At 36.5% G+C, this 26,956-nt stretch overlaps 1 protein-coding gene across 3 annotated transcripts in view; it reads left to right on the top strand.

Moving 5' to 3' along the window:
• The first annotated feature begins 759 nt into the window (after positions 1–759).
• Positions 760–26,956, top strand: part of LOC127424647 (inositol 1,4,5-trisphosphate receptor type 3-like) — a 52,159-nt gene continuing 25,962 nt past the window's right edge. For 2 of the 3 annotated variants that reach the window (XM_051670004.1, XM_051670003.1), the window contains exons 1-29: positions 760–1,115; positions 5,705–5,775; positions 8,186–8,307; positions 8,510–8,596; positions 11,360–11,518; positions 13,908–14,006; positions 14,269–14,352; positions 14,646–14,792; positions 15,048–15,143; positions 15,234–15,272; positions 15,458–15,597; positions 15,689–15,788; positions 17,648–17,808; positions 17,905–18,046; positions 18,143–18,304; positions 19,165–19,337; positions 20,355–20,474; positions 20,606–20,788; positions 21,314–21,565; positions 21,840–21,984; positions 22,106–22,253; positions 23,440–23,633; positions 23,726–23,846; positions 24,150–24,204; positions 24,318–24,483; positions 25,045–25,221; positions 25,370–25,447; positions 25,692–25,811; positions 25,920–26,042. In XM_051670004.1, coding sequence (XP_051525964.1) covers positions 1,024–1,115; positions 5,705–5,775; positions 8,186–8,307; positions 8,510–8,596; positions 11,360–11,518; positions 13,908–14,006; positions 14,269–14,352; positions 14,646–14,792; positions 15,048–15,143; positions 15,234–15,272; positions 15,458–15,597; positions 15,689–15,788; positions 17,648–17,808; positions 17,905–18,046; positions 18,143–18,304; positions 19,165–19,337; positions 20,355–20,474; positions 20,606–20,788; positions 21,314–21,565; positions 21,840–21,984; positions 22,106–22,253; positions 23,440–23,633; positions 23,726–23,846; positions 24,150–24,204; positions 24,318–24,483; positions 25,045–25,221; positions 25,370–25,447; positions 25,692–25,811; positions 25,920–26,042 — 3,756 coding nt within the window. In that variant the 5' untranslated portion in view covers positions 760–1,023. Of the gene's footprint in view, positions 1,116–5,704; positions 5,776–6,169; positions 6,438–8,185; positions 8,308–8,509; positions 8,597–11,359; positions 11,519–13,907; positions 14,007–14,268; positions 14,353–14,645; positions 14,793–15,047; positions 15,144–15,233; positions 15,273–15,457; positions 15,598–15,688; positions 15,789–17,647; positions 17,809–17,904; positions 18,047–18,142; positions 18,305–19,164; positions 19,338–20,354; positions 20,475–20,605; positions 20,789–21,313; positions 21,566–21,839; positions 21,985–22,105; positions 22,254–23,439; positions 23,634–23,725; positions 23,847–24,149; positions 24,205–24,317; positions 24,484–25,044; positions 25,222–25,369; positions 25,448–25,691; positions 25,812–25,919; positions 26,043–26,956 lie in introns of those variants that run through there. The other variant, XM_051670005.1, reaches the window with a different exon arrangement.

Genomic DNA, 26,956 nt, shown 5'->3' with positions numbered 1-26,956 from the left:
CCAGAAGTATATTAATGAATCCAGACCAAAACGAGTCTAAAAGTCTAAAATAAAAAATAAGCAAAAATAAAATTTACTAGTTCATACTAGTTCTTCTTTTTTTTTTTTTTTGGCTTTAATTATGACTGACTATCCAGTAACTTCATTGATTCTAGCTATATTTTTAATTGAAAAACATATTTGTTACAATTTACAATACACAACAAATCGCTCAAAGTTACAGACTGAACAATGTATGAATACATTCAATGAGTCACAGGCTAAAATTGAAAATAAAATATTAATATTACAAATAATAATAATAAAACTAAATGAAAATAAATCAATAAATAATAAACATATACATACAGATAAAAAAAGATAACGAATAAATAAATATTTGAAGAAATACAAATAAAGAACAAACGATTACAAATCATAGGACAGGAAAGATCTCATTAAAGCACATTTGTAATAGTTTTAAGAGCATTTACTGTAAGTAGTCGACTTCTAGCGATAATTCTGCAATTTATTATAATTATAATTTAATTATTATAATTTTAGTAAATTCTGTTTGTGCATATAACGCTTAGCTACAGGAATGGAAATATTTACAGTGATTTTCAGAAACTTTAAAATAATAATAATAATAATAATAATAATATATCTTTAAGATTTCCTGAGCGTCGCTCACTTGCAGTGTGAACTGTCTCATCAGTATTCTTCCACGTGATGCCCTGCCTTACAGGCGTGTTTTGACTTGACAAAGTTGCGCGTGCTTCCTGGTTTGAACCACTAAGATCTCAGGTACATCCAAGGTCCAAGATCAACTCACATCTGCTACTGTCTGGCCACCGTTCCCGGCTGCACATAGTGATAAACTGCTTTGTCCTTTTGCGTGATTCCCACCTCTACTGGGATGTATTTATACTGTAACTGTGGGTGAAGCGCGTGCCTACACCCGCTTTATCAGGAAGAGTTGTCAAGAAAAGTGGTCGGGGTTCTTAAGATCATATTGAAGCATCCAGACTTTAAATAGCGAAGATGTCTGATTCAGCGTCCAGTTTTTTGCATATAGGGGATATTGTATCCCTTTATGCAGAAGGAACTGTGAATGGTTTTATAAGCACCCTCGGGTAAGTGACTTATTATTGACTTCACTGTCTTCCTGCCTTCACCCCAGACTCTGCAGCAAAGTACTTTCATTGTTAATTGTACATGCAAGCGTAAACTACAGCTGTCACTCTGTTGCTGTCTTACGACGGCGTTTTAGTGCCACGTAAAAAAAATCTAAAATTTCGAGAATAAAGTCATAATATTTTGAAAATAATGTCAAAATTTCGAGAATAAAGTCGTAACATTATGAGATTAAAGTCGTAATATTTCGAGAATAAAGTCAAAATTTCGAGAATTAAGTCGTAAAATTTTAGATTAAAGTCAAAATTACAAGAATAAAGTTGTAATATTTTGAGAACAATGTCAAAATTACAAGAATAAAGTCATGGCATTATGAAAGCTCTCTGTTCTTGAATGAGGTGTGCATTAGTATAGGAATTAGTACACCTGTGGGCGCCTGTCAAGTGAGGCAAGATACAGGCTTGCTCTCAAGTGAAGTGAAAAATAATTGGAACTGCTGTGAATTATAGAGGTCCATTTCAAGGCATTATGCAGATTCACTAAACAGTTGCGCAACTTTTGCATATTGTATTTCAAAAGCCTGCACTTTATTCATTAACAACATGCAATCTATTTTAGCAGGCGCAAACAGCACTGATATTGTGCTGCGTCTTGATTATTTAAAGGGCTCATTGTATATTGCGCTTCATTCACAAAAAATGCCTGCCGCAATTTAGATTGCGCTATTACCACTAATAAAAGCAGGTGGTAAAATGAATTTTATTTAAAAGAGATGTTTAAAAGAGAACATTTTCAACTCATCATATCAGCAGTAATTCATCAAACACTGATCAAATGATGGAGAAGAGCGTTATAGCTTGGCATATAGCCTATCCAGATGTGCTGTGTAGCCAAGCACACTTTTTCAGCATGTTTAAGAGATGATTTAGGTGTCTGGATCACAGTGGACATGCACAGTCAAGTCAGGGTCAAATTCGATGGTTTGCAGCATCCTAATAAATAGTGCTTTTACCAGGCACAATTAATTAATAGTGAATGTGGTAACCCCTCAGTTATAGTATTGTTTTGAGAGCAAAAACCAACAAAAAAGCAGACCATGTCTGGGTTTCCCAATAACGTTGCAACTTAAGCGTTTACGATCGTCTTAACTAACGTCACTTGTTATTTTAAGATGGAGTAACAGCTGTTTCCCAAACCAGCATGTAGATTGCTCGTTAAAGTATATTTAAGTGTTATGGGAGCTGTCTGGTCCAAAGGTGCTGAAACATTGGCAAATATGTCCAGGAGTTTGTCTTCTCAAAATGAAAATAATGTGGAAATACTGACAAACATGAAAGTTGTTTGTAACCTTGCCAAAGCATTGCAATTGATTAACTATTACAGAATTTAATTATAGGAATAATAATGGCTTTAGTAAGATGGGGTGTCAAATAGTTCTCAACTTCATAGAGATTAATGAAAGTGAGGCAATAAATGCATGTAATATGAATGCACACGATGTGGGCTCTCACATAGCCTAAAGTTTTGTTTCTTTGGCTGGGACCTGAATAGATGCACAAAGAACAAGATTAAAATGACAGACATCAGTACTGAACTAAAGACCTACACTAGTGGCCAAAAGTTTGGAATAATGTACAGATTTTGCTTTTATGGAAAGAAATTGGTACTTTTATTCACCAAAGTGGCATTCAACTGATCACAATGTATAGTCAGGACATTGATAGTGTGAAAAAATTACTATTACAATTTGAAAAAAATGTTCAGAACTTCTTAAACTACTTCAACGAGTTCTCATCAAAAAATCCTCCATGTGCATCAATGACAGCTTTGCAGATCCTTGGCAATCTAGCTGTCAGTTTGTCCAAATACTCAGGTGACATTTCACCCCATGAATTCATCTTGTCAGTCTCACGACCTTACAGTCTAGCTGATCCCACAAAAGCTCAATGGAGTTAAGCTACATTACACTCTTCTGTTGTCCAATGTCTGTTTCTTTGCCTGCTCTAAACTTTTCTTTTTGTTTTTCTGTTTCAAAAGTGTCTTTTTCTTTGCAATTCTTTCCATAAGGCCTGCACCCCTGAGTCTTCTCTTTACTTTTGTACATGAAACTGGTGTTGAGCAGGTAGAATTCAATGAAGCTGTCAGCTGAGGACATGAGACATCTATTTCTCAAACTAGAGACTCTGATGTAGCAGTAATTCATCAACCACTGATCACTGAACACAGATGCGCTGTGTAGTCAAGCACAATTTTTCGGCATGTTTAAGAGATGATTTGGCAGTCTATTGGATACTGTGGCAACTCAAAAACAAACACAAAGGCAATGTTAAGCTTCATTTAACGAAGCAAATAGCTTTCAACTATGTTTGATATAATGGCAAGTGATTTTCTAGTACCAAATTAGCAATTTAGCATAATTACTGTTGTTGGAGTGATGGCTGTTGGAAATGGGGCCTGTCTAGATTTGATCAAAAACGACTTTTTTCAAATAGTGATGGGGCTGTTTTTTACATTAGTAATGTCCTGACTATACTTTGTGATCAGTTGAATGCCACTTATATGCTAAGCTATAATGCTCTCCATCATTTAGTGTTTGATGAATTACTGCTGATATGATGGGTTGAAAATGTCCACAAACATCTATTTTAAATAAAATTCACTTTTACTACTTTTTAATACTTTTATTTGTGGTAATAGCGCAATCTAAGTTGCGGCAGGTAATTTTTGTGAATGAAGCCCAATCTACAATGAGCCTAATTTACATAGAATTGAGGCCTGTTTGTGCTTTGTTTGATGTTACTTTCCTCACGATTTATTCTTAAAATATTTTGACTTTATTCTCAAAATATTATGACTTTAATTTCATAATGCTATGACTTTTTTCTTGTAATTTTGACTTTATTTTCAAAATATTATGACTTTAATCTCATAATGCTATGACTTTATTCTCGAAATTTTTACTTTATTCTTGGAAATCTTGGATTCTTTTTTTTTTTTTTTTTAACATGGCACTAAAACGCTGTCATACTGTCTGACCTTTGATGTGTTAGAGGTTCTGGTCTGCAAAGAACTGCAGCTGCACACAGGTGTTTGTAGCAGTGCAGTCACAGCCTGGATTGTGAAGCCTGTTTGAATAAATACTGTATTGGATATTTAATGCTGAGAATTTTGTTGTAGGCTATGGTAGGTGCTAGTCCCAGGAATAAATTATTAATTTTCAGCTCTATTCCATGATTGCAGGTTATCAACAATAGCAATAACAGTTGTTTTTAAAATGTTATAAGCTACAACATTCTATTAGAACTCTATTACATAACCTATTTGATTGATAAAGCTGCCTAATTTTCCACAGGACAATTCACTCAAATAGTACAAAATCAAACAAAACAAAAACATTAGCTTAAAAGGAAAGTTCACCCAATAATTGTAATTCTCATCATTTACTCACCCTCATGCCATCCCAGATGTGTATGACTTTCATTCTTCTGTAGAACACAAATTAAGATTTTTAGAAGAATATTTCAGCTCTGTAGATCCATACAATGCAAGTCAACAGGGTCCAAAACTTTGAAGCTCTAAAAGCACTTAAAGGCAGCATAAAAGTAATCCATACGACTCCAGTGGTTAAATCCATGTCTTCAGAAGCGATATAATAGGTGCTGGTGAGAAACAGATCAATATTTAAATCTTTTTTTTTTTTTTACAATAAATCTCCACTTTCGAACAGCCCTCCTAAGTGCTCTTCTCTTCTAAGTGTTCTTCTTTTGATTTAGTCAATTCACAATTTGTGACAAAATTTGTGTCCAGCAGAAGACAAAAAGCCATATACATCTGGGATGTCATGAGAGTGAGTCTATTTTCATCCATTTTTGGGTGAAAGAGGGTATTCCCTCTCCTAAATAGAGTTTTGAAGGTCAAATTGACCTAAATTTACATGATTAAAACCTTTTGTAAGATGAATTGTTATTGAGAAACCTTGTTTAGTGCAATTTCTCACTGTATTGACATTTCAGCCAAGAACTTATGGTTGTTTTAATGTCAGAAATACCACCACAGTTTTGGATACAGGCCAAGATACAAAAAGAGGGAGACAGTCATCTTAAAAAGCAAATGTTATTCAGGAATAGAAATCTTTATGCGGTCAATAGTGCAGCTCTCAGAGCATCCAGGGCTTTTCCCTCTGGCTGTTTCATTAATTCTGTTAGACAGGCTCACCAAGTTTCTTACTGAACTGGCTTGGCAGCCTATAAGCATATTTTAACCAGTTTCTAAAAAACCCCCAAAGACTGCTATAGTTAGTGGCTAGTTACCCTTAGGGTATTATCAAATAGGATTCATATATGATATATTTAGACCTTGAAGGAACTTTGGCAGAACATTTGCCCCCTAGATGATAAAATATTTAGCAGGATGTCCATCAGAAATCTGTGAAAATTAGCACATGCACCCTTCAGGCCTGGACTGAAGCTCATTTTTGAACTTGTGACCCAAAATGTAATTTGACCCCTGGTGCTGAAATGGCTCTCAGAGGCTTTTGAAGAATTATTTTATTGCAACACTCAAACAACTCTGTTTTTTACATTCAAAGGTTGGTAGATGACCGTTGTGTTGTGGAGCCAGCAGGTGGAGATCTGGACAACCCTCCCAAAAAATTCAGAGGTGCATCATACTTTTTAAAAATAGTCTTTAACACAGCTTAAAGGAATATTTCAGGTTAAATACAAGTTAAGCTCAATCGACAGCATTTGTGCATAATATTGATTACCACAAAAATTAATTCAAACTCATCCTTCCTTTTCTTTAAAGGCGCAACATGTAAAAATTTGAATGTAATATTCGTCCTTTTTTTTTTGCAAATGTGTGAACGGCTTGTAACGCAACTTAAAAAATGAGCCCTTCCTGGACTTCCTAGGTTGCCTGTTAAAGCCTGTAGACTGATTTTCATGTGAAGGGAGCGGGTCGCTTTTGCCGGGAAAATCCAAAGGATGTGACATTTATGCGTGCTCCCGAGAGCCTTGCCTCAGACAGTAACTTCTCTTCCGCTATTCAACAGCGACAACAAACTGCGACACTAGCTAACGTTATCTTAGAGATGGAATCCAGCAAACGTCCGGCTCCCAGCACAACACCGTCTCCTACACAAACTCCGAGTAAGCCAAAAAAACAAAAAAGCATTTATCTACTGAATCCCATCTGGCTAAGCGGGAACGATGTTGTGGTCGAGCGAAAACTACAGTGAACATCGGCATGGCATTTGATTCCTGGAGGGACCTTCGTTCCCCCAAAACCGACCCTGAATTGGCATTCTTCTTATTGGACAGGTAAGCTTACATAACTGCAAAGCATGTGAAATATGGTGCCATAAGAATTGATCTGTGTAATTTTAGCTAAACTACAATAACACATGAAATGAATGCTAGACAATGTTCAAGATAATGCAAAAAGACCCATTCATTAGTGTAATGTAACTTGGTTATACAGAAAATATATACATTCTATTATTATAAAACAATAGTGCATCAATATATCAAAATGACAGTTGTGATGGAATCACATCAATCCTGAATTGTGTCAACATATATATAATGTACAGACTATTTTATAAACATCCACCAAATTTAGCTAACAGCTATTGTTTAAGCTGGCTAGCTAGCTAAGGCCGACATAGGCTATCATATAAATGCAGTCTATGTATCATGCAAAGAAAAGTGATTACTTCAAACTACAGTCTCGCATAGCCAGACCTATATCCACACTTTGTTTTATCCCTGTTCCAGCACTGGAGAGTCAAATATAATATACAGTCTCAAAGTTTGTAGTACAACAATCTTAACTGTGTAAATTTAATTATGCTGCCTCATCTGTCAGCATGATGCCGGTGAATCACGTTCAGCCTCTTTGTACGTTACGTCATTGCTTTGGCCGATGCTCGCTCGCGTCCCTATGGAGTGTGTACATGAGCACGAGCAACAGGTAGCTGGCTGCAGTTTGCTTAATGGCCACAGGTGTCATTAATAAGAAGGGTTTCTGAATCTTACATACTGCACCTTAAAAAAAAAAGAAGCAAATATCTAGGCACTTACAATGGAAGTGAATGGGGGCCAATTTTTGAATGTTAAAATACTCACTCAAAAGTATAGACACAACACATAAAGTATATGCGTGTAAACATGATTTTAGTGTGATAAAATCACTTACTAACCTTTTCTGTGTAAAGTTATAGCCAATTTTACAACTTCATTGCCATGACGATGTAATGTCAACAAACCCTAAAATGACTAAAAACAACAATTTAAACAACCTAACAGCTCAAATGATACATGCGTTTTAACAGAAGAATTAATGCAAGTACTTTTATAAGCTTCACATTTCTACCTTTAAACCCTCAAAAATTGGCCACATTCACTTCCATTGTAAGTGCCTCACTGTAACCTTGATTTTTCTTTTTTTTTAAAGAAAAGGACAGGCGAGTCAAAATTAATTTTTGTGGTAATCAACTTTATGCCACAAATGCTATCGACTGAGCTTAACTTGTATTGAACCCGGAATATTCCTTTAATGTAATTTCATGATTAATTTTCCAGGCAGAGCCAGATTTGAAAAGTAGTATTTCAGTGTTTCATTGGAAGGTTTTTAGTCATGGCTGTAAGATAATGTTTACTTTAATGTTGGTTATGAAGCTACTATTTACATTAGTCTTGGTTAGTTAGTGCTAACTGGGTCAGCGATGCAGCAAAATAACCTCAAACCATACACCCCTAACCATCAAGCTGCATTATTGGGAAGAGGTATCGGAAAGTAGTTGTATTTTCTCTTTATTCGAAATAAAGTAGATTCAAAAGTTTATTTTAGATAAAAATGTCTAGCACGGTTCTTCTTTTTCTGTTTCCCATGAAAGTCTGAAGCAAATTGTAAATATTCCTTATATTCCTTAAAACATATTCACTTTACAGTGGTGTAATTTTTGTGCAAAGTGTTCTTTGGAGAATAAGTCATGTTTACCCAAAACAGACACACTGGAAAATAATCTGACTGATGCTGGTGTTCTCTGATGTTCTTTTTTATATAGATTGCCTCTTTAAAGTGTATCCCATGAACCGATATTCTGCCCAGAAACAGTTCTGGAAGGCCAAACAGGCCAAACATGAGAAGGATAAGATTGGAGATATGGTGCTTCTTCAGAAATTACAAGTAAGAGACTATTTACAATTCTGATCACTTTACATAATCAAACTGTTTTTTGAATACGGTTGTGAATTGAAAGAAAAAGGTAATCTGATCTATTGAATTAGTCTGCTGGTTCACGTTTCAGATGATGTCATATACAGCTAGATCTATTAAGTTGCTTTCTGCTCTTTGTTCATTCTTTATTATCTCTTTGCTTGTACCAAAGCATGCAGCTAACCTGGAACAGAAACAGAATGATTCTGAGAACAAAAAGGTCCATGGGGACATTGTAAAATATGGCAGTGTCATTCAGGTGAGAATCACAGAATGAATTAAATTATATATGTTAATGAGGTTCTGATAGATTCAATGTTATCTAATGTCAGCATGATACTTTATCTGCCGGGTTTTTGTCGACATTTACATCTCTGTGTTTTTTATATATTTTACAAAGACATAGTGCCTTTAAAATAATTATTTCAATTAGTAATTAAAGTTTTAACTAAAGTTAAAGGAGTAGTAGTAAAGCTTAAAGGAATAGTTCACCCAAAAATGACAATTATCTCATCATTTACTCACCCTCAGGCAATCTCAGATGTGTATGACTTTCTTCTGCTGAACACAAACAAAGATTTTCAGAATATTTCAACTCTTTGAAATAGAACTTTGAAGCTCCAAAAAGTACATAAAGGCAGCATAAAAGTAATCCATACATGTCCCGTGGTTAAATCCATGTGTTCAGAAGCGATATGATAGGTGTGAGTGAGTAACAGATCAATATTTAAATCCTTTTTTACTATCAATCTCCACTTTCACATTCTAATTTTGTTTTTTGAATATTGATCTGTTTCTCACACACACCTATCGTATAGATTCTGAAGACATGGATTTAACTATTGGAGTCATATGGATTACTTTTATGATGCCTTTTTGTGCTTTTAGGAGCTTCAAAGTTCTGGCCACCATTCACTTGTATTATACGTACCTACAGAGTTATTCATCTAAAAATCTTAACTTTTGTTTTACACAAGAAAAAAAGTCATATACATCTAGGATGGCATAAAGTTGAGTAAATGATGAGATAATTGTTTCATTTTTGGATGAACTATACCTTTAATTAAACGGCAATCTTGTCCAGTTAATCTGACCTAAGGGTAAAATCTTTGAAGCCCTTGTATTGAGGAGTAGAAATTTCTGAATTGTTCAGTTCTGTGCCATAAACCTCTTTCTAGAAACAAAAGATTAAGAGGTATCCTAGTTACCCAAAGTAATCATGCATTTTATTCAAGATTTACAAAAAGGCCAACCACCAACACTGTAACTCTGGATTCTGAGTTATTCTGTGACACTAAGATACAACTTAGTTATAAACAAAAGTTTATGCCAACCTGAAACAGCATGTGCAAACCATTTTGTTTCTGTTATGTTGAGTATGGAGTGATATTCAACGGAATTAACAACATACAATTTTTTATTTCTTGTAGACTTTAAAAGAGAAAGACAAAAAAAGGCAAATATTGAAATGCCGTGCTTCCTTACTCTTAGTGACGTCAGTTACAGATAGTGATGCACGCACTATAGGAAGCCAGGCCTTTTCTTGATACCATACAGTATTCTAAACTAAAAAAAGAGCTTCCCATGCCCAGTAATTTTTTTGGATTACAGTTTTTGCTTAGAAATCCAGCCAACATGTTTATCTGGTTCCTTTCCACAGAGAGTCCTAGTTAGTGCTTAAGACTGTGGCACTGGCATAGAAAAAAGGTGTTTTTAAAAATGCTTTTCCTTGTTGCATCATGCATATATCAGAGAAATGATTAAACTTGAATTATGAATTATTTGCATATACACTCAATATATATTTATATGTTCATGCCAATTAAAAGAGCTCCTGGGCACATAGACCAGTGTCTTGTGTAATGCTCAGCTGAATGATGGCATTTAATTTCATGTGAGCACATGCAGGGTTTATCAGCAGGGACAAATAGTCCTCTAACCAAACCATAATCAGTTGCACATTTCTCCATCTCAGTGTGAACTTGTTTCACTTTGCATTTGTCATCACATTAGAACTTTGCATATAAAGTGACAAGGCCCATCTCTGCATTTAAACAAACCCATGCAATCTTTCTAATGCATGACTTTGTGGTGGACCTTTTTTATTGCTGAAATAACACTCTAGACATCATTGAGGAATTGGTGGTTTAAAGTGATAGCTCGATTTACTGACATTCAGCTGTCACACAGTGCCTGAGGTGGTGCTACCATACTGTAACGTACCCATTCACGAAATTTAGACAACACCAAAGTATGTTGTTATTAATTAACTCTTTGTACATGCAGTGTTTTGTTTAAAGCAATAAGCCACAAGAGATTGTATGTTGCAGTGAACTTGGCACAGTTAAGGGGTGTTGTTGGGTACGATGCAAAGCGAATAGCCTTGAGTGGCTTATTGCTTTTATAAAATAATGGGAATAATGTGATATGAGACATAAACGTTCAGTTAATAATTCAATGTCTAACAATTTTTCTGCCATATAATTTAATTAGCTTAATCATTTTAAAGCTGAAATGTGTAATTTGTTGTTTTGATGAAATTTGATGTTAAAATAATTTGTCCTGTCCCAGTTTAATGTGTAGAGACAACTATATGTAAGCTATTTGTAAGTTGATTTCCGAAAAGTGTAAACACAGTGGCTCTTTGGTGCTATTAAAACATTGCTCTATTTGTTTTAGCATCTGATCAGCCTAACATGACAGACTAATGGCAGACAGGATAAGTGTTTGGGAGCGAACCTGGTTGAAAGCAATCATTATTTTTGTTCTTCTGTTTGGCGATGTTAATGGTGCAGAAATTACACACTTCAGCTTCAACAGTTTTAATGGTTTGTAGCAACTTGGTGCATTAATATAGAATTCTGTTGTTATTCTTTCCTAACTGTGCATATCAACTTGTATGTACAGTAGCTCTTCCTATAAATAGTTTGGAGCTGGAACTGTCCATTTTATAATGGAGAATTATTTAAATAAGAGTTTTGCAAAGTAGAAACAGTTCATCTATTTTTTATTCTGTTTTCAGCTCCTGCACATGAAGAGTAACAAGTATTTGACAGTGAATAAGCGTCTCCCAGCGTTGCTGGAGAAGAACGCTATGCGAGTAACTCTTGATGGGATGGGCAATGAAGGCTCCTGGCTTTTTATCCAGCCATTCTGGAAGCTCAGAACCAATGGGGACAATGTAATTAACACACTCACGCATACAATCCGTTCAGCAGTAGGCACACAATATACACAAGCTTTATGGTTGAATCTCACAAAATATGCCAAGAACATGTCTGTGTCAAATTTCACCCCAAAATCAAATTTAAAAAATAAGAAATTATAATTTGCATAAAAAAATTAAGCCTATTTTTAAAGCCATTGAGAGTTTTTGTATTGTGATATTATTTTAATGACAGTCAAACATACTTCCCAAGAAAAATCTCTTTCTAATTACTGTAATGCAAAAAATAAAGAAAAAGAATAATTAAATATAATTACATAGTATTTAAATTGCCAAATTATTTATACATTGAAGTATTTGTTTGTACTGCCTCCAATTTATGCAGATTTTAATATAGAATAATTCTAAAAATATATACTGTATATGTTTTGTAAAAACATACTGTATAATTTTTGTATATACACTGGTGGCCAAAAGTTTGGAATAATGTACAGATTTTGCTCTTATGGAAAGAAATAGGTACTTTTATTCACCATAGTGGCAGTCAGCTGATCACAGTTTATAGTCAGGATATTAATAATGTTTGAAAAAAATGTTCAGAACTTCTTAAACTACTTCAAAGAGTTCTCATCAAAAAATCCTCCATGTGCAGCAATGACAGCTTTGCAGATCCTTGGCAATCTAGCTGTCAGTTTGTCCAGATACTCGGGTGACATTTCACCCCACGCTTCCTGTAGCACTTGCCATAGATGTGGCTGTCTTGTCGGGCACTTCTCACGCACCTTACAGTCTAGCTGATCCCACAAAATCTCAATGGGATTAAGATCCATAACACTCTTTTCCAATTATCTGTTGTTCAATGTCTGTGTTTCTTTGCATTTACATTTATGCATTTGGCAGATGCTTTTATCCAAAGCGACTTACAGTGCCCTTATTACAGGGACAATCCCCCTGGAGCAACCTGGAGTTAAGTGCCTTGCTCAAGGACACAATGGTGGTGGCTGTGGGGATTGAACCAACAACCTTTTGCTTACCAGTTCAGTGCTTTAGTCCACTACACCACCACCACTCTTTGCCCCCTCTAACCTTTTCTTTTTGTTTTTCTGTTTCAAAAGTGGCTTTTTCTTTGCAGTTTTTCCCATAAGGCCTGCACCCCTGAGTCTTCTCTTTACTGTTGTACATGAAACGAGTGTTGAGTGGGTAGAATTCAATGAAGCTGTCAGCTGAGGACATGTGAGGCGTCTGTTTCTCAAACTAGAGACTCTGATGTACTTATCCTCTTGTTTAGTTGTACATCTGGCCTTCCACATCTCTTTCTGTCCTTGTTAGAGACAGTTGTCCTTGTCTTTGAAGACTGTAGTGTACACCTCTGTATGAAATCGTATTTTTTTTTTTGGCAATTTCAAGCATTGTATAGCCGTCATTCCTCAAAGCAATGATTGACTGATGAGTTTCTAGAGATAGCTGTTTCTTTTTTTGCCATATTTGACCTAATATTGACCTTAAGACATGCCAGTCTATTGCATACTGTGGCAACTAAAAAAAACAAATGAACCAAATATCTTTCAACTGTGTTTGATATAATGGCAAGTGATTTTCTAATACCAAATTAGCAATTTAGCATGATTACTCAAGGATAAGGTGTTGGAGTAATGGCTGTTGGAAATGGGGCCTGTCTAGATTTGATCAAAAATGACTTTTTTCAAATAATGATGGGGCTGTGTTTTACATCAGTAATGTACTGACTATACTTTGTGATCATTTGAATGCCACTTTGGTGAATTAAAGTACCAATTTCCTTCCGAAACAGCAACAGCTGTACATTATTCCAAACTTTTGCCCGCCAGTGTATTTTGTAAAAAATACTGTTAGAATAATGAGAATCTAATTAGAATTAGAGAGAATAATGAGAATGACAGAAAACTCAAAAACATCTGGATGCATTACTATAATCAGAATTTGAGGGGAAAATGTACCTAATTTTCATAAAAAATGCAAAACAATTATAATCTTAATGGTCCCAAAAATAAGCATAATTTTTTTTTGGGGGGGGGGGGCGTAAAAGCTGGGAATGTTATCATGAGATTCACCCTTATACCTATACACACCCACACATACATTTCTTCAAACTCATATGTTTACCTGCACACCTATACGCATATAGACACATATGCTCTGGACACACATGCAGAGCTACATACATGCCCATAAAGTTAGGTAAATGCATGCAAATGATCCTCATACTCATTTAAAGCAGGTTTACTGAGCTAATCCAAGTTTACATGTTTGTAGATTGCTGCCCCCTTCTGTATAATGATAGTGATGTACATATTTGCTTTTCAGTTATATGTGGCTGCGACAGTCATGTGGAGCCAGTCACTAAATCTTTTGTACACCGTTTCAGGTGGTAGTTGGAGATAAGGTGATCTTGAATCCTGTTAACGCTGGACAGCCTCTCCACGCTAGTAGTTATGAGGTTCCCAATCACCCAGGATGTAAAGAGGTGGGCCTGCTCTAAAAGACATGATTAACGGGGTGTAAAGTTCTATATGAATATGGATTGTGGGTGATTATGAGAGGTCCAACAGACTATTTATTCATGGCTTAAAGGATTAGTTCACCCCAACATAAAAATTCTGTCATCATTTACTCGACCCTCATGTTGGTCTAAACCCGTATCACATTCTTTCGCCTTACTGTTAAGCTGAGATGAGTGCTGGTTGTATGTCAGTGTTCTTTTTATAATGTAACACTGCCCTCTACAGATCAACTCGGTGAATAGCAACACCAGCTGGAAGATCAGCCTGTTTATGATGTTCAGTGATCATAAAGATGAAGTTCTTAAGGGAGTAAGTGCAACTGCCCTGTAGAAGTTTCTTACATTAATGTCAACTCAGTCTAATGTAAAATTCCATAATAACCCTAATGATGATACAAGCTAAATGGTGCTGTAATTTTGCTTGCTTGCTTTTATTATTATTATTGTTTTATAAATGTCCACACATTCACAAATGTGGGGCTGGTAACTCAAAAAAAAAAAAATAAAAAAAATAGAAAGCATTTCACAAGTGGACTCAAACTTTTGAAACCCACTATTTTTTGATGTCATGGATGACCCATTTTGTACGACGTCCTTGTGTAGGGGGACGTGGTGAGGCTTTTCCATGCAGAACAGGAGAAGTTTCTTACCTGCGATGAGTACAAGTCTAAACTGCATGTATTCTTGCGCACAACTCTACGCCAATCTGCTACTTCAGCCACCAGCTCCAATGCTTTATGGGAAGTGGAGGTAAGAACAGCCTCTGCATAGATATATGAGCTGAGCTGTGGTTAATGGTAGAATTTTGTTATGGAATTGTTGGTTAATTCTCAAAAAGTACCAAAAATTTTCAAAAAAAAAAAAAAAAAAAAAAAAAAATGGTTTTAATGGAAAAGGTTTTAAATTGAGCCTTTTTAATTTTTTGTGACTTTTGTTTATTAATTACTGTTTAGTATGTTATTTAATCCATTATGTGATGATGGACTGTTTGCTTGTTATTTGTAGGTGGTGCATCATGATCCCTGTCGAGGGGGAGCAGGCCATTGGAACAGCCTCTACCGATTCAAACACTTGGCCACAGGCAACTATCTTGCTGCTGAGGTAATACTCTCCATATAATTAGAGAAATATGCTATAATAATCAAAAAATGATGGATATAAAGATTTTTCATGTTTTTCTTCTTGTGGCAGGAGAATCCAGGTTACAAAGAAAACGTCAATGAAATAGAGGTAGGTTAAAAACGTTGTTACAGTATATGATGCATATTAAACTTAAGATTTCATTTCAGTAAAAAGCCAAGAATGCTGTTTTCTCACTGCAAGACTTAGTTCATAAGTCGTTGCAGAAAAAGTCTGATATTTATGTATGGCCCTGTCTCTCTGAGAGTGTCTATGAATGGTGCTTTTTTTAATAGCTGGATAGTAGCCGCATCAAGCGAAGCCTCGGTGAGAGGATCGAGTATAAACTGGTTGCAGTGCCTTATGGGAATGATATTGCCTCTCTGTTTGAGCTGGACCCCACCACACTACAGAAGACCGATTCATTTGTGCCAAGGTATTCAGTTATGCACTTCTCATTCTCTTTTTCATGCGCTGTTATGTGAAAAGCTTCTCTTGATTTAACCTCCTGCCTTTATTGCCAACAGAAATTCCTATGTTCGATTCCGTCACCTGTGCACAAACACTTGGATCCAAAGCACCAACATTCCCATTGACATTGATGAGGAGAGGCCCGTTCGATTAATGGTGAAAAACTGTGACTATTTGTCCAAACATTTTAACGTCAGCTTCTGTCAAACATTTGTTTATTTCATTTATATTTTTGAAATGTTGTCTTATTATCTTAAATATTACATTTTGGGTTTATTTAAAACAGGTAGAGTTCAAACATAATTATGTATCTGTTCTAAACCCTTCTATTATCTTAGGGTCATTTTTGATCTGGCACAGGTAAAGAATACGTTATAAATACAGCATAGTTTTTGGTACCAGAACCAATTGTTGTGACTTTAAGATAATTAAAGCAAACAAAATAAAGAAGAAACTATTTAAAACCAATTGTTCCATCCATTGTCTAATGGGAAAAACAGTTTTGACCTTTCACCTTCTGACTTTCCTGAAGTTATGCAGCTTTAAATAGTTTTTTTGTACATATTTGAATCAAATTTGACCTAAAAATATTTCACATTTTCTCAGATTTAGCCCCTAGCCCCATACTGTTCTCTAGCTTCCCCACCTGTTTCACTGGGTACTGCATCTTTCCCACAAATTGCATTCTTTTCTCTAAAACTGGGTTTGTACACACATGCACATGTACACACACAACCACACACAGAGTATTTTTTAACAGATTTGAACAGGTTATATGTAGTAAATATGTTTACTAACATGATTTTACGAAAGGGTACAAAAGGCCCCCCCCCCAGTTCCGAGATGTTATTTTCTCGGAAAACATTAGATAGCAGAAAGAACTGTTACAGCACCTTCCTAAATCCCTGTAAGATTCAACACGTTTTTTGAAATTCGTGAGAAAGAATGGATTTATTTCTATGGACGTGCAAAATTTGCCCATTTTGACTGCTGGAAAAGGCAATAGAGATTCATTTGTGAAATAGACACGTACTAAAATTGCAACTCTAAAATGACACTGTTGATTTTCTACAAGCAGAATAAATAAAAAGTTGTTGCAATATAGTTGGTATAATACAAAATGCCTGAAGTGATTGAAATAAACATAAATTTAGACATCCTTTGCCAGTGTTTGCTAAGTTTTTTAACTTTTTTAAAATTCTTTTAAAATTATGTCAATTCATTAATATTCAGAATGTAGTCATTTTGTTCCCAATCATAATACACTTTGAGACCACAACAAAACTGTTGTCAGGGATTTTCATTAAAGGAGGTCTTTAGTGGCGTTTTACAATAATCAAGAATTTCTGCATTTTGATTGGTTTTCAATACGGGTCAAAACTGTCCCGAAGGACAAAAGGAGGGTGCAGTTTCTTAAGACAATAGGAGGGTTAAATTATTTGTGTTTTATCTCAGATCATTCATTCCAACTATTTATTTATAGTTTTTTTGATACTCTGCATTTTCTAATATGGACTCTTTTCACATTTTGAGGTGATGCATTTCTGCCTTAATTTTAGCAGGGTAAATCTTGCATATTTACTTTTATTTATTTTTTTATTATTATTTAATGTACATTTACATTACTATACTTTGTCTTATTACTCCGGAATTGAAAAAAATAAACAGTTAACACTACTACGATGGGATTTCAAATACAGCTGCTGGGGTAGTAACCATAAGTTTGGGATCTTTCTCTTTTCTGACTGCTGTAATCCATTTTTCCCCATTTTAGAAAGTCATGGAGTTTAAGTTTTTATTTTGCTGTTGGAGCAAATGGGAAATGGAAAATAGTTACATTTGCTGTGGCCTCCCTTTTGCCTCTATAGATGTTCACCCTGCTATAGTTTATTGTGAAAATGATCCATCGTGCATCATTATCTTATTTATATACTGTAGTAGCCTATATGAAACGTTTAGTGTTCAGCCCTAGTGTTGAGTTTCACATTCTATATCTTCTCCTCCACCTTGTGTAGTTGGGCACGTGCCCCACAAAAGAGGACAAGGAAGCTTTTGCCATTGTCTCCGTGCCGGTCATGGAGATAAGAGATTTAGACTTTGCAAATGATGCCAGCCTGACGTTGAGCAACGTGGTCGACAAGTTCAACGTTGGTTTCCCCAGTCCTAATTATAGAAGGTACTGTAGAGTTGAGAAGACACACCCACAGTGTCCTTTAATGAATGTTTAAAGTCAACATGCTTTCACAGCTTTGCGTTGGCTCTCAATGCACAGGAATGCCATTAAACTGCTGGAAGATGTAGTTTTCTTTGTTGTGGACCAACCGAATAATGGCCAGCCTGCCCTGGAGGTGACGATGAACAAGCCCAACCGAGAGAGACAGAAGCTCATGAGAGAACAGAACATTCTCAAACAGGTCTGATTTTTAACAATCAACAAAGACTCAGGGTTTCACAATAATCTAGATAGATTATGTAATCCACATACCCTTGATATCTCATTATCTTTTTAGATATTTGGGATCATTAAGGCCCCATTTAAAGAGAGAGGGACAGAGCTTCCTCTGCTGAGGTTGGAAGAGCTGTCTGATCAGAAGAACGCTCCCTATCAGTACATGCTCCGATTATGCTACAGGGTGCTTCGGCACTCGCAGGAAGACTACCGTAAGAATCAGGTACTCCGGACCATGTCAGATACAGCCAGTCAAAAGTTTGGACACACTTATGTTTCCCATGATCTAAAAAAAAAAAAACCTTTGTTCAAAAGTCTTATGTTATGAATGCTAGAAATTAATTTTAAAGACAAAAATAAAGATAAAATTAACAAATACATTTCTTTACAAAACTCGCCATTTAATTTTAATTTAAAATGTTTTCAAAATGGATGCGTTGGATAGTGAATATAGTGATAGTGAAGGAAATGCAGCCAGAAGTACCCAGCAGCGTACATGGGAACTCCTTCAATACTGTTTACATGGATATATGGATACCTCAAAAAGTTGTTTGAGAGAAAGAATGCCCAGAGTGTGCAGAGCTGTAATCTAGGCAAAGGGTGACTATTTTGAAGATGCTAAAATATAAGATGGTTTTGATTTGTTTTCCATTTGTGGTCTCTATGTAATTACCACACTTCTATTTGTGCTATTTCATAACCTCAATGACTTTACTATTACTACCAAATGTGGATAATAGTAATAATAAGGAACTACATGGGTAAAGTTTGTCAAGACAGACTTTGGTGTTGGCTTGACAAAGCCTGGCCTGAAAGTTTTAAATAGATAGATAGATAGAGAAGGACAAGCGAGAGAGTATTTGAATTTGAATATTTGAAATTTAAATTATATTTGAATTAATTTGGAAAATAACCTAAACCATATATGTAGAATAACTGCATGTTGGCTTAATTGAACATAACATAATTCAACTTTCTGGCACACTGGAAGAGCTGCAGGAAAGCATTCAAGGATAGATAAAGCTGATCAATCCATCTGTTGTTATACCTGTCATTCTCATCCCCCTTTCTCCTGTCTTACAGGAGCACATAGCCAAACAGTTTGGAATGATGCAGTCTCAGATTGGCTATGATATTCTGGCTGAAGACACCATCACAGCCCTGCTTCACAACAACCGCAAGCTACTGGAGAAACATATCACCAAGACTGAAGTGGAGACCTTCGTTAGTCTCGTACGGAGGAACAGGGAGCCCAGGTCAGTCAATCCATGCCATTAACCAACATTGTGAGGATTGGCAATTACTGTCACTGAAGTAAACACTGATTGCTCCAGCTGTGCAATGTGTTGGATTTACTTTTACAATATATATAGCGTTTTTGCATCACGCTTTTTAAGTTAATCCAAACTATGGTCATTTTAGGTCAGCATATCTAGAAAACCTTTGTTAGATATTCACAAATGGATCAGTTCATTCAACTTTATTTGCTTAAAAAGGTACATCACACGAATAAGATTGAACAACTAATAGCACATTGTTTCAAATGAACTTTTTAGTTTCTACTAAATGAGGTCAGTCATTAGACTTGATTCCCAAAGAAGTGCAGATAAAGCTGCTCTTCATCTATGCACATTCACATGTGCAGGGATTAAATTACTTGGATTGAACTGGATCCAACTTCACCAAAGGGAACACTGATCACTTTAATGGTAACTTTACATAAAACAACTAATTACAGTAAAACAACATCAATAATATTAAAAAGCGCTAAAATCTATATGAATTCTTAATAACAACTAATTAAATGCCCTTTTGACCATACAAACATGCTTAAATTATTCAAGCACAAGGGCTTATGGGTATACCCCACAACCTCAGTTCGGTACTTGCTCGTTTGAGTTAGTAGTACTTAAAATCTTGTTTTGTTTTTCTTTGTGTTCTCAGATATTAAATGGATAGTTCACCCTAAAATGAAACTTTGGTCATCATTTATCCACCCATATATTGTCTGAAACCTGTATGAATTGTGTGGAAAATAAAGGTTCAGTGAAAGTGAACTGAGGCTAACATTTTAACTTTAACCTAACATTTTTTGAGTCTGAAAGAAGAAAGTCTTGAAAGTATGAAATTACATGAGGGTGAGAAAATGATTTACATTTTTGGATGAACTATCCCTTTAAGCATTGTAGATGACAACATGGTATCCAATATGACATTTCCAAATCTGATTGTCTGTGAATGCTGTTCCATGCAGTTTGTGTTTTGGTTTCTAGGTTTCTGGACTATCTTTCAGACCTCTGTGTGTCCAATAATGTTGCGATTGCAGTGACTCAAGAGCTGATCTGTAAGTGTGTGCTGGATGCCAAGAACCAGGATATTCTCATGAAAACAGAGTGAGTTGACACAAGTGTACAATAATTGTGAAATCATACCTGAGCAACGAAGAGGTTGTTAATCTGCTTACGTGTATGTATTGTGTCGTGTGCTTTAGTATATGATTTTGTGTGTGTGTGTGTTTATGAAGACGGCGAGCCCCTAAAGAGGTCCAGCACACCTCTGATTACCTGGAAGAGTTTGGAGATGAGGATGAAGTTTGGCTGATCTGGTCTGATAAGGTGAACGAGACGCATGAGAAGAGCATTCGGCAGCTCGCTCAAGAGGCCCGTCAAGGGAATGTGCGTGATGAAAATGTGCTAACGTATTACAGGTAGGTTACTGGAAATGAGAAATAACAAAGAACTTATAAATAACAGCTCTCTGGAATACTTGATTCTGATTGATCACAGCATTGAGCTTTAAATGTTTTATGTAATGTTTATTTTACGCTAATGACCAACTGGCTTCACACAATCCTTTAAGACCAAAGTATACTTCAGTTGTCTGCAATGGTCATCCCTCCGTGCACCCTTATGCGTGACACAAATTTTGTCATTAGCACAGATTGCGCGCGGCGGTGCATGCACCTGCCGTTGACTGTACTTAAAAAGTATTGAAAAGCAGTTTAAGTGCGCTTGTGTCGAACGCGTTCGTGTTGTTTGCGGTCAGAACAGTATATTTGAAAGGCAGTGTGGTCGACCAGGCACGATCCGATCTGGAACACACAAAAGCGAAGGATACCTGGGCCTTTACGTGTTATTTTACCAGCAGTTACAAGACTTTGAAAAAGTGTGAAAAATTTAAACGTTATCCTCCGCTCACAGACATACCAATCAAAATATTGTTTTTTTTCTAGGTACCAGCTCAAGCTGTTTGCACGAATGTGTTTTGATCGGCAGTATCTGGCCATAGATGAGATCTCAAAGCAGCTGGATGTGGAGCTCATCTCCCTCTGTATGATGGATGAGATGCTCCCCTTTGATCTGCGGGCATCTTTCTGTAGACTCATGCTACATGCGCACGTTGACCGTGACCCTCAGGAACTTGTGACACCCATCAAGTTTGCTCGCTTGTGGACAGATATCCCCACCTCTGTCAGCATCAAAGAGTGTGTTCACATACCCACACCTTCACCAATAACATTTCTGTTGCATTTTCTTTGGATACTCAGCAATGTTTGTAAAGATATTTTACATATGTAAAATGTCTTGTAATATAAACACAGATTACTTTCTTCTGTGGAACACAAAAGGAGATGTTAGGCAGAATGTGAGGGACTGACAGCCTCAGTCACCATTCACTATTATTGTGTGGAAGAAAAGAGAACTTCAACAGTCTTCAAATTTCTGTTTATAATCCTGGTATTTATTAATTTTTTCTAGTTATGATTCTCACATGGACTATTCAAGAGACAATAAAAAGAACAAGTTCGCCAATACGATGGCTTTTATGGAGGAGTACCTCAACAATGTTCTCAATGATGACCTGCCTTTTGCCAATGAGGAGAAAAATAAGCTGACATATGAGGTACAGTTTTATGTATTATTAAAATGAAACCACAAGACAGCATGCCTTGTTAACACTAACATTCCTTAATTACATTATTACTGTATATATTTTAAGGTACTTTGTTTACCTTGTTTGTTAGGTGGTGAGCTTGGCAAGGCATCTCATCTACTTTGGGTTCTACAGTTTTTTTGAGCTCCTGAGATTGACTCGCACGCTCTTGGGAATCGTAGACTGCACTCCGAACCCTGCTGCCATCAATGCCATGTTTAGTAGTGATGATGGCAGTGGTTAGTATTTGAGAAGAAGAACTCAATTCATACAATATTTAATGCAGCTCAGATTTACAGTGGCCGCAAAACAGTATTCTGACACTTAAGCTACACTTAAAGATCTGAACGTCTGAATGCCATTACAATAGATATTGACAAAGTGGCATTTGTTAAAAATAGAACACACTCACACACACAAACCTTAAAACCTTTTTTTTTTATTTTTATTTTTTATGTTCCATATGATTAAAAATTGAATAATGTTCAAATACTGATGAACTATGCTTGGGGTTTCTGTGCAAGGACACTTTGAGGAGAACTGACTTCTTATATCCATTAAAAACCTGTTGGTTGAAAGTAATTGGCTCAGTAAAGTAAGTTAATTCTGAGAAAATCTCTTGCGTCATTTGTTTGCAGATGACACTTGCTAGATTTTGTTGTCTAATACAATGAAATTCACATATTTTTAAATGTGACTTAAGTGTCCAAAAGTGTCCGAATATATTTTTGGGGGCCTCTCTATATTAGAGGTCGATTGAAAATGGATTTTGCTGAAACCAATAACTAAATTGGTGGAATATCCCAATAACCAATTAATTGACTGATAGTTTGAAAAAATAGTGAACTGGTGACTGCTCTTTATTATGTATTAACCAAATTAAACTTTTTATAGCCTATATATTCACCAGAAGAAGGCTTTTGTTTATATACAGTATATTTCACCAAATGAAGTTTAATGAGGAATAAGGTTTATTGTTATTCACAAGATATCATGTTGGAGACATGATATACGGGTGCTTGTTTCCATATACGGTAGTTGCACTTTTCATTGCATGTCCTTGCTTCAGTTTAGAACACTTGATTATCTAATCAAAATAATAAAATAAGCATTTTAGTGAGGATAAAAACTGCAGAACCAAGCCGTTCTAATTGTAAAATCCTTCAGCTCGGACCACAGAGGAACACGGAGTAATAAAAAAAAAAAAAAAAATCAGCTTGTATTTTTGACAATAACCGATAGTTCCAAAAAGCAACTATCTGCACCGATTAATCTGTAAAATCAATTTATCAATCTACATCTACTGTATATATTAATCATTTATGTTGGATCCACGAAGACAGAACTAAACCAGCTAGACTTCCATTGTTAATGTTCCAAAATGTCCAGTAAAATGGTTCTTTAATCTTGTATCATATTTCCAAGGTAAAAATGTCAGGCGCTCCATCCATGGCATGGGACAGATGATGTCCACCATGGTGCTGAGCAGAAAGCAGTCCATTTTTGCTGGCCCTGGTCGCCCTGGTGCTCTAGACAGCCAGGCCGGCAGTAAAGACAGCATTGACACGCAGGACATCACTGTCATGGACACCAAACTGAAGATCCTGGAGATATTACAGGTAGGTGCGGCCATAGATGAAGATGTTTATGAGGAAACTGTTTTGTGCTATCATAGTTGGAAACATCTAAAACAACTTCCGGTTTTCCTTAGTTCATCCTCAGTGTACGGCTGGACTATCGACTGTCCTTCCTACTCTCCGTCTTCAAGAAGGAGTTTGTGGAGGTCTATCCTATGGGTGATGCAGATGCAACACATCACACGGAGCATGAGGGTAATTATTGTTCAGATAAACGCACAGCATGAAACTGTTGTGATTGGTCGAACTTGAGTGGAAACAGAGTTTCCACATTCATATATAAAACAGTTTTTATCAGGCAATATAGGCTATGTAATGGCTGATATTACTGGAGTCCTCTCATGTAAGTGTACATGATTTTAAACATTTTTCAGAAGTAATGCTCATTTTGTTGTGTAAAACTTTTTTATTGAGGGAAAATGAATTAAAATATCTTATGCCCAATGACTCTATATTTTTGTTTTATTCTTCTAAATTCTTTATTATTACATTCAACAGCTTCCATCAACCTCCAACAAATTGGAGAGCAGGCAGAGGCCATGTTTGGAATCGGGTACACTAAACGGCAATTTATTCAACGTATTTTTTTTTTTTTTTTAACATTATGGGTCATTAGGATTTTATTTACCGTTTTTGACCTTATTGACCTTTTCTCTTACCCTGAAGTAAAGGGAACAGCATTCTGGAGGTAGATGACGAGGGCGGGCGAATGTTTCTGCGTGTTCTGATCCACCTCATCATGCACAACTACCCTCCGTTGGTATCTGGAGCTTTGCAGTTGCTCTTCAAACATTTTAGTCAAAGACAAGAAGTCCTTCAAACCTTTAAACAGGTAGAATGTACAGCCCACAGAAACAAACACAAACAGGCTTGAATAGGGAAAAAGTGTGCCCAGACAAGCACATTCTCAGATTTGCAAAATCCAGGTTTCAACTGGATAAAACCGATAATCAACAGCTCGTTGTGGCTGATAACTGATAATAACAAAGTAGCCACTTAGAATATGGATTTTACAATGCATATAGATGATCTGACCAACTGTTAACAGCTGCTTTTAATTGGCTGACACATTAGAAGTGTTCTGTTTCATCATTCATGAAATATGATCATAATAATCATAATAAGAATCTGCAAAACCATCGTACAGATCGGATAGTCATTTTTCATGTGTTTTACTCACTGAACAAACCATAGCGAGTATTTGCACTCACATGTAAGGGGGCTTTCACACAGGATGTGTCCTTTAATTTAAAAACCGGGTTCTTGCATAAAAAAAAAAAAAAAAACTTTTTGTGTGCCATTTTGTACCACAGTCAAAGGCACTCTTTCTGGTGGTCTAATGCAATCACACTGGTACATCAGGACATCTTCTGTTCTATTTTTCTTCTCTCAGGTCCAGCTCCTCATTTCAGCTCAGGATGTGGACAACTACAAACACATAAAGCGTGATCTGGATCTTCTGCGCACCATGGTGGAAAAGTCAGAGCTTTGGGTCATTAAGAAAAGCAGCTCTGGGGGAGATGGAAAGAATGACAAAAAAGACAAGAAGGACAAAAAAGAGCCTGCAGAGGTGAGGCATGCACTGGGGAATGTGGGGCATCTCTGCAGCATCCCGTAGATAACTTCAGGACTGTACTTCAACCTGTAGCTTTATGTCACTGTGTATTACAGAATAAATGGGTGAAAGAAGGCTTATTTCTGTTTTCTTTTTCTTGCAGCCGCCTCCAGATGAGGACATAGTCACTAAGAAACAGAATGTGGAAAAGAGCAATGAAAGCTACCAGAACGTCAAAGAGGTTCATATTGTGTTCACTTATCTGACTGTACTTATACAGTGGGGTCCAAAAGGGTGAGGCCACATTGAAAATCTAGGATTCAAAATTTTATTTAAACCTGAAAGTTGCATTTCACTGGTCTCAGACTTTTGGGCCCCACTGTATGTTTGGACGACAGACATAAATTCTTCAGAAATATAAAATGAATGAAGAAACCAGTGTTTCTATACCAATGTGTTTGTAAACCAATCTTTCTAAACCCTAGATCTTAGAGCGGTTGAATAAAATGTGCAGTTCAGGCGTATTTAAGAAGCAACAAAGGCTATTGAAGAATATGGGCGCCCACAAAGTGATGCTGGATCTATTGCAGATCACCTACGATCAGGTTTGTGATCTTTATGAAGTAACACACATGAGATCTGTACTAGACATGAAGCAGTGCTGCTCTTGCAGGTCATATCCCTCACTAAACACTTTATTTTCCTGTTAACAGACTGACACCAAAATGCAGGAGATCATTAAGTACACACACCTGTTCCTGCAGAGGTTCTGTACAGGGAATCTGGAAAATCAGGCCCTCCTCCATAAACATCTCAACCTCTTTCTCACCCCCGGGGTGAGTGCAATCATGCAGGATCTCTTATAATACATACGTTGACCCTACGAAATATTTGGACACTTTTGACACGTCTGAATGCCATTGTATTAGATACAATATATTAAAGCAAGTAGCACCTGAATGAAAACAAAAGATACTTCTCTTTTCTGAGCCATTTTTTCAATGACTTCCCAAAATGATTATTTATTTATTTTTTACTTTTTATCCCCTTTTCTCCCAATTTGGAATGCCCAATTCCCACTACTTAGTAGGTCCTCGTGGTGGCGTGGTTACTCACCTCAATCCGGGTGGCGGAGGACAAGCCTCAGTTGCCTCCGCTTCTGAGACAGTCAATCCGTGCATCTTATCACATGGCTCGTTGTGCATGACACCGCGGAGACTCCGCATGTGGAGGCTCATGCTACTCTCCGCGATCCACGCACAACTTACCACGCACCCCATTGAGAGCGAGAACCACTAATCGTGACCACGTGGAGGTTATCCCATGTGACTCTACCCTCCCTAGCAACGGGCCAATGTGGTTGCTTAGGAGACCTGGCTGGAGTCACTCAGCAGACCTTGGATTCGAACTCGCGACTCCAGGGGTGGTAGTCAGCGTCAATACTCGCTGAGCTACCCAGGCCCCCCTTCCAAAATTATTTTTAGGGTAGTATATGTAAAGTCATGTTCACACAGGTGTCTTAGAAGTGTAACCACAGGTGTAGTTATAATATATAACACTTGGTTTGATATTTTGTTGTATAATGCAAAGATTTGTTCATCATTTTTAAGTTTTAAATGTCCAAATGGGAAGCTGTTTAGGGGCCACTGTATGCTATGCACTACATGAAAAACATAGTGAATAGTGTGGTGTAGAATGTGCAGGTTGCATAATGTGTTTGGTAATGATGTGTACCAGGACATGTAATCAC

The sequence above is a fragment of the Myxocyprinus asiaticus genome, chromosome 33 (genome assembly GCF_019703515.2).
Source record: "Myxocyprinus asiaticus isolate MX2 ecotype Aquarium Trade chromosome 33, UBuf_Myxa_2, whole genome shotgun sequence".
Taxonomy (NCBI): Eukaryota; Metazoa; Chordata; class Actinopteri; order Cypriniformes; family Catostomidae; genus Myxocyprinus; species Myxocyprinus asiaticus.
This window is presented reverse-complemented; position numbering and strand designations above follow the sequence as displayed.